Genomic DNA, 8,326 nt, shown 5'->3' with positions numbered 1-8,326 from the left:
CCCCACACTGTATTAACTCAGGGGTTGTTTAAAACAATATTTTTCTACTATTTTCAGTTATATATTGTATTTTCAGTTATTTCCGGCACATAGTTGAATAGCTGAAGAATCTAATTGAAAGAAAAAGAGTTTAGTTTACTAAACACATATTATTTGAGTTCTTATAATAGATACCGCAGTCACTTGTTAGCAGAGTACCAAAACGATTTAAACTGATATTAAATTAATGACAGAGGAGGAAAGGTCACTTGGGCCTTCCAAATGGTATTTATTCTGGACTACCTATGATAATCTTCCAAGCTCTATTATATTAAGTACAAGGTTAAAACTTGAAAGATGCAATATTACCCAACACTCTATTACCATCCATTTTAATGGTGTTCCTCTTATTTTCTAGCATTATTAGTTTCAACTTCTCTAGAAAATTTATTTTAATATCCTATATTTCTATTATGTACTATATCAATACTAAATAAGTGAGAATTGATTTGTTGTTCATTGTTTCTCAATGGCATTGAATTTGTAAAACAGAAACAGTTCAGTAAGATATAGATACTTAAAACTGTCAGCTTTCCTTATGAATAGTATCACTGCTTGCAGCTTCCCATTCAGCCAGTTAGAAGAGAATCTCACTATAGAAGCTTTCACTTAAGCCGTTCTATTGCACATAAAATTGCCTATTATTATTTTCAATTTTCAGAAAGATTTGCTCACTTTTAGTCATATTATAATAGTAATATTGAATGATAAATTGTAATAATAAGTTATATAGTATGGTTTCTATTACAGTTGGTATGGATGCAAAAGATAACATATTCAATTAATATTATTATTTATAGAGCATCCTGCATTGTATATTGCTGATCATTCATTTGAAGTAAGTGAACTGGATGCTGTTTATTTCATTTTACTGTATTTTTTATAAACATTCTTTTTCATTTTTCATGATACTTTTAATAGAAAACGTATTGATATACCATAACCTTCCGGTAGTCGCGCCCTACTCAATCACACGAGCAGTAGCGTGTTGTAATTTTTACAACATCCAATTTTCCAAGTGTTATGTACTCTGTTTACTGTCAAAATATATTAATTAATTGTATAATTATTACTATTCTCATCTCATTGGATCATTTTACGCCTATAATGAATGATTACCATTTCGTAGCCCAATAATGTAGACCAAGCAAAGCCATCAATTCTTTTATTGGTACGTTTACAGTCCCTTTATGCAGGTCTTTCCCTATCATAGTTTTGCACTGTCCCGACTATATGGCACCTAAAGACTGAACCATTGCTAGATTGATGCTGCAACTCAGTGGAGAAATGGGGAGAAAATTTTGGAATGCATATGTGACACACATTCACTGACACCACCCCATTCAATAGTTTTGTGCAGCCAAAAATCTGACACTGTTGTACTTTTTACAACAGCGCGTCTGCTGAAAGGATAATAAATGAAACTACAGTTGAGGTGAGTTCCAAACCACTGGGGAAAGAAATAAGACGTATTAATTTTTTAATTCCAGAATAATAAATTGTTAACATGAATATATGAATAAGTTTATCTTTTTCTACTACAAAATGTGTATTTAAATTTCAAAAGCTCTAGTAGACGCCTTGTTGGGCGAACTAAAAAAAAACAAGCTATCAGAAAGATCAAAATAAAATTAAAAAAGAAATTTACTACAGTAGTTACTTCCAAATCTGCAGATATTGAGACAAATTACACTACTTTCATTCTCAAACTACAATGTAAAACTATAAACACTTCTACAAAACAAAGTATGTAGGCTAAGTATTACAACTACTGTAAATAGCACAAATCTCCCAACTGCAAATGGAGTAGTACTCACACAGCTTCAAAATGTTGGAATTCCATGCACCAGATTTTTTCATGCACCTCCATATATTCAATTCAATTTTTCTTAGCTGAAGATAAAATCAATCATTCAAGATTAAAAATATGGTAAGGTATTGTGAGGATTGAACAATAACATGAGAACGCTTATAAAAATATTTAATAAAATCTAAAAATACATAAATTTATCACGTTTATGGAACAATGAGGTTTCAAATTAATATTTATAGCTAGAATATTGTGGAAAATTGAGCAAAATATTATATTATTTCGTAAATATGTTATAACAATAGAATATGAAGAAATAATAACAATCAATATATCTCTCTCCAACAAAGCAATTTCAGATAACTTGAAAAATATTTTAAACTTGAGTACAGTACTACATAAATCAATCACAAAAGTAGACTCATCATTTTTTTTTTATTTATGACAATAATTATTGAACGAGCCAAGCGAGTTCTCAGTTAGTATTTAAGGAGTTTGGTGATTGTATGTTCGACAATAACTATCGCTTTGGACACCAATGAATCAACCTCAATTTTATCACCTATTCTTGAAAAATGTATAATCGGCATTTAAAATAATAATTGTAGCCTTATATTATTATTACTTCTACAATTACTTTCGTAGACAGACAAAACATCCAATTGGAAAGTCTATTCATATGAGGGTGCAGTAATGTACTTTGTTCCTCGAATTCATTGAATAATAGAAGTAATTCGAATTTGAATTGTTCGCTCCGATAGGAACAAATAATAAATTGAAATTAACCATATTCTGAGATCTGCATAACTTTTTTAATAGAATTATATATCTTCAGTAAATCTTTGAGTATTCAACAATTTTCCACAAGAGACCATATAGCCAATTTATACATTATAATAGCTGAAACAATTTATAATATAGATTGTATTATTTTGATAGGTAGAGAAACGGTTGGGAAGCACTGACCATAGCCTTTTTTATCAAGTAGCAAATCCAAAAATAGGTAGAAGTAACAGGTGCTTCTATTACATCATTGTACTCTATTTTACTAGTCTAGTGACTAGGTACTTTAATTTATCTTTTCTGTAGCGATAATTCTCCAAGGAGAACTGTAGATTTCTCAACACCAAGATTTACAAAATCTATTTCGATGATGGTCCTGCCGATCAAATCGTACACGAATGCGCTGCAAATAAAGAAACTGATTTATTTTCTGTTTGGTTTTTATAACTTGTAACTTACAATGAACAAGTTTTCAGAGTCAGACATGGAAAAATGTACAGTGAGGTCCATGTTATAATGACAGTATTTGATTATTAATCGTACACAAATGTGCTGCAAATAAACATACAAATTATTTATTATCTGTTAGTTTTTATAACTTTTAACTTACAATGAACACGTTTCCAGACATGGATGAAATGTTACCTACAGTGAGGTCCTTGTTATAATGACAGTATTTGATTATTGGTGTTGATATCCTTGTCTATCATTCGACAAAGCAGATAACGCTACCCTTTTCTAGCTCCGCAACGTTGCCAGATCGTTTTTAACAATGTATAGCCTATAAAAAAATAAATTCGTATGGCTTTTGTTGGTGGGGAGTTCCCTTTCGGAATGTTCCACCGCCTGAATATATAATTTAAGCCGTCAATGGGCCTTACGACTGTCATACTTCAGCCGGGACCGACAGTTTAACGTGCCCATCCGATAACACGGGAGTGATCTGGTTAAAAAACTTTGGTAATGAGAGGGGTTCGAACCCGGGATCTCTATGCTGCTACGCAAGCACTCTATCCACTAGACCACGGATCACTCCAATGTATAGCCTATAATAGGCAGCGTTCCGACCGACTCATGTACGATCTTCTATGTTGGGTGGAACAGGTCTTACGACAGACAGGAGGGGTTTGCCGCATTCAAGTCCGTTATCTATTTCGATGTCATACATCAGTCGTCCGACAGTGGGATCGGACAGGAGTGTTCCCGGCTCAATAGGAAACTCTTCTAATACATCTGTTGCATAAACTACCATTAAAACTTCAACTTGGTTTTGAAAAAACCAAAGTTGAGAAAAGTTGAACAACTTTTCGAGAAAAGTTGAGCACGGTTCTTTCGAGTAATTCACAAAAACTTAGTTATTGGAACTTGACTTCGACGAGGGTCATCCAATAAGTAACGAGACAAATTACTTATTTTCAAAAACGGCTAAATTGATCCATATGAAACTAAACTTTCAGGACATGAAGTTAGCCTCCTTGCGATGATATCTGATCAGTTTTACCACCGTATTTCGTAAACATTATTGCAAATTGACTTAGTTAACAATGGCGAGTCCGCTTGAGAATTGCAACTAATATCTATTAAATTAATTGAAAATACTCACTCAGTTAACCAACCATTCTGATGAACTTGCTTGGAAACCCGTTTCAGGATATCAATGTGTGAATTTCTTTCGATTTTCCTCACTCTAGAATTGGTATCTGACAATTCAACAAGACAATCCACTGAGGTCAAGAACACTTTTCTAAAATGTAAAAAAAAAACAAATACAGATTACTTGATTAATTATTATCATTGATGAATTAATAAATAGATAACCGTTTTTGGGCTTGAGCCTGTGGCTGTGGTACATTTCTACAAGTTGTGTGATTCTGAATGATTAAACAAATGAATAATTCATTGAACTAAATTGTAAAATTGGAATAATCATATATGGCTTAAGGAATGTAAGTTCTCAAGTTTTTTATGCATATATGCTTTAGAAACAGAATTGAACCATAAAAACACTTCACTTATATGGACTACTTTATTCAAATTAATAAAAACAATATACAAACTTGTAGTACCCTTTGATTAAAACATTTAAAAAACCAATATATTGTTTTTATTAGTTAGAATTGAACCAATATTTCATTGATCATGTAGATGATTTTTATTTAATATCAAGGAAGGAATCATGATATTTGAATTATTTAATTGCCAGTGAAGTCAAATAATTAATTGAACGAAATTTTTTAATATTTTTCCAACCGGAAAAGCTGAAAAAATACGAAAAACTCGCACATAAATCTTCTTGTTAATATTATTGTCAATTATTGTAGTTTCAACGATGATGTGACAGTGACGGTTGATCTAGGTTGTACTGGCCTTGATAACAATAGCAATTCCTAATCTTCTGATAAGTAGTCATGGAATACTTATTTTATTATTAAATTATTAAAAAATCATTAAACAGATAGATGAATAAATAAAAATACAAGTTTCGACTACTGAACTACAGCAGATTCTTACCTGATACGTTTCTCATCCTGAACAAATAGCACCAATGCTATGGGAGAAGTTGACTTGTAAGTTAATTCTATGAAAATCTGCCCAGGACAAGAAAAACCACACGTGAATAATCTGAAAAATTTTGAATAGCTATTAAATAGAAAATGTATAAATTGCAATTTGAACAAATAGAAAATGTATAAATTGGAATTTGAACAATTGAAAATGAATTAATTGCAATCTGAACAAATTTCAGATTCATAATAATTAACTTGAATAGAAATGCTTCATTTCCAGGATGTTCTCAAATTGAGCGACAGAAAATCTCTGGATTGCATCTTTACTTCCTATCATTCTATTATTGTTAGTTATTGATGTACGTGAAGTTAAAAATATTGTGGCAATATTATTTCTCCACTTACATTAATAAGAATAATAAATAATTAAAAATAATCATATTTAACTATACAATCCAGGGATTTTCTCGTAGCTTTGCAGACTATAGATTGTATTAGTACACTATAAAGTTTATTGACAAGGAGGCCGGTTTCATACTCGGTACAAAATTACTTTTGACTTGGGAGAGACGTGCGCAGCAGAGAAGGCATAAATTGGAATTTGAACAAATTGAAAATGAATTAATTGCAATTTGAACAAATTTCAGATTCATAATAATTAACTTGAATAGAAATGCTTCATTTCCAGGATGTTCTCAAATTGAGCGACAGAAAATCTCTGGATTGCATCTCTACTTACTATCATTCTATTATTGTTAGTTATTGATGTACGTGAAGTTAAAAATATTGTGGCAATATTATTTCTCCACTTACATTAATAAGTATAATAAATAATTAAAAATAATCATATTTAACTATACAATCCAGGGATTTTCTCGTAGCTTTGCAGACTATAGATTGTATTAGTACACTAAAGTTTATAGACGAGGAGAACGGTTTTATACTCGGTACAAAATTACTTTTGACTTGGGAGGGACGTGCGCAGCAGAGAAGGCATACAGTGGTAGGGATACAACGGCGGCGATGTTACCGTTCTGAACCAGCCAGCGTTCTCTAATTTCTAGTGAGTATCCAAGCCCTCATGCTAAACTTACAAAGTTTCCTCTCTGAAAGCATTGAGTTAACTCAATCTAATCGACAAATTGGCAACTGCGCTTTTACCTATGACTCTATCCATCACTGTAATTGGCTGATCTCCCTCAAATTTCTCTGCGCCGCATATTCCTCCAAGTCAAAAGTAATATTGTACTAAGTAGCCTTTAGTAATTGAATAGCCTTTGAGACATAGCCTTATGTACTACTGTATCGTCAGGCTGAATAAATTGATTGATTGAGTGTTTGATTGAAATATTTACTAAGGAGAATGAAATGAGGAGTGCGAAAATTATTGTTTACCTGATCATGCTTTTGTTTATTTCGAGTTTGTTATTGTGGTTTACTATTTCGATGCAAGTACCACCTTGAAAAGACTCGCTGGTAGCAATGTCGAGGCAACTAGTAGTGTCTGTTTCACCATCCTCTCTACCAGGACAATAGCAAGTGGAGAGTTGGTATTGCTGATTTGTTAAGCAACCCCATTTATCTCCAACAATCTACAAAAAAAATAATAATGATAATTTCCCCTGACATATCAAACAGTTTGGAAAAATCAACAACACCAAAATATTTCAAGGACTTCAGATACTATTTTTGTTGATATTTATCCATAATAAAAACCTAGCATACAGAACATAGGTGTTGAAACATGTTTGTAAATTTTTAATAAATTTGTAATATTTTCACACAATATTCTAGAGTTTTATTACTAGTGGTTCAGTCTCCTCTAATACTGTCCATCAGAGTAAACGACTAATGGTTGTTTGGGTTGTTGTATCGAAAATGCTAATAATTTTATGTAAACAGTTATGCTACTATCCAAGGTATCTATAGATACCTTGCTACTATCATCAAAAGCTTACCGAGTTGAAAGCAGAGAAAAGTCGGAAGAAAATACTTTGCGCCTCACTGCATGCAATTAATAGTCTACACAACAGCTGTTTTTTCACTAAGTTACATTGAGATATTGAATTGCATGCGTCATTGCATGCAATTTATAATCCATGCTGATTTATGATAAATAATTCTATAGTCTGATTTTTACTCTAATATTGGCGTATGAAGGAGGCTCCTTTTCCTTTTATATTATCCTTGAAATGCAAAATTTCCAAAAAGAAACTTGTATATACGTCGACGCACAATTTAAAAAGGAACATACCTGTCAAATTTCATGAAAATCTATTACCGCGTTTCGCCGTAAATGCGGAGCATAAAAACATATAAACATAAAGAGAAATGCAAAACCGTCGACTTGAATCTTAGATCTCACTTCACTCGGTCAATTAGATATCGAGGACTTGTTTGATTAAAAAATCAATATACATACGTTTCCCATTTGCCATTTGTTTTTCCCTCGGCCTATGCAGAATGACGTTTTGAAGGGTAGTGTGACAGGTCCATGGATGAAGAGATAGGGCCAGATATGGCTCCAGAATAGCATCTCTCTCCGTAGGAAAAGCTCAACATTTGAACATTTTTCAAAAGTCCAACCAGGAGCGAATATTGCCGTCGATAAACCGTGCTTGTGAATGAGTTTCATCGCCTGGAAATTAAAATATATATATAGTTTTTCACAAACGTACATTCACTTATTTAAAAACTTTTCAGATAGCTTATTTGATAATCAAATATTTCAATTTGTATACAAAAATTCTATATTAATTTCTTCCATCAAAACTTGAGCTGTTGTAATAATCGAATTTATTTTAAGTACTTCATGTTGTATTTTACTGGTATGAACACATTTGGAGGAACAATCACTTCCTTTTATTGATCAGTATTTATTATTTGATTTTAGTAGATAGTCTATAGTGAGATTCAGGTTATAAAGACAGAATCTAATTAACATTGGTTTGTTATCCTTGTTTGTCATTAGGCAAAGCAGATAGCTCTACCCTTTACCAACTCCGAAATTGTTTGTAGAATATGTAGAAATATGATAAACTATACAAATATTCCATCTCGATTATGAAAATGTAGTGTTGAATCATGGAAAAACTTTTTTCTTAACAAATAAAATATATTTGAAAGAATAGACCATTTTTAACAATGTCAATCAATAATCAATATCAGATCAGATTTACCGTGATAG

General features: G+C 31.9%; 1 protein-coding gene across 1 annotated transcript; it reads right to left on the bottom strand.

Moving 5' to 3' along the window:
* Nucleotides 1-2,003: 2,003 nt before the first annotated feature.
* On the bottom strand, nt 2,004-7,783 carry LOC111063638 (cytosolic endo-beta-N-acetylglucosaminidase-like). Its single transcript, XM_039439166.1, has 5 exons — nt 7,562-7,783; nt 6,535-6,731; nt 5,144-5,254; nt 4,236-4,376; nt 2,004-3,035 (listed from the first exon to the last, which is right to left on the bottom strand). Exons 1-5 carry the CDS (start codon nt 7,772-7,774, stop codon nt 2,924-2,926), a joined length of 774 nt encoding a protein of 257 aa, XP_039295100.1. The 5' UTR covers nt 7,775-7,783; the 3' UTR covers nt 2,004-2,923.
* Nucleotides 7,784-8,326: the final 543 nt, after the last annotated feature.

Source organism: Nilaparvata lugens, chromosome 12 (assembly GCF_014356525.2).
Source record: "Nilaparvata lugens isolate BPH chromosome 12, ASM1435652v1, whole genome shotgun sequence".
Taxonomy (NCBI): domain Eukaryota; kingdom Metazoa; phylum Arthropoda; class Insecta; order Hemiptera; family Delphacidae; genus Nilaparvata; species Nilaparvata lugens.
The sequence above is the reverse complement of the archived record's forward strand: the minus strand, read 5'-3'. Positions and strand labels throughout refer to the sequence as shown.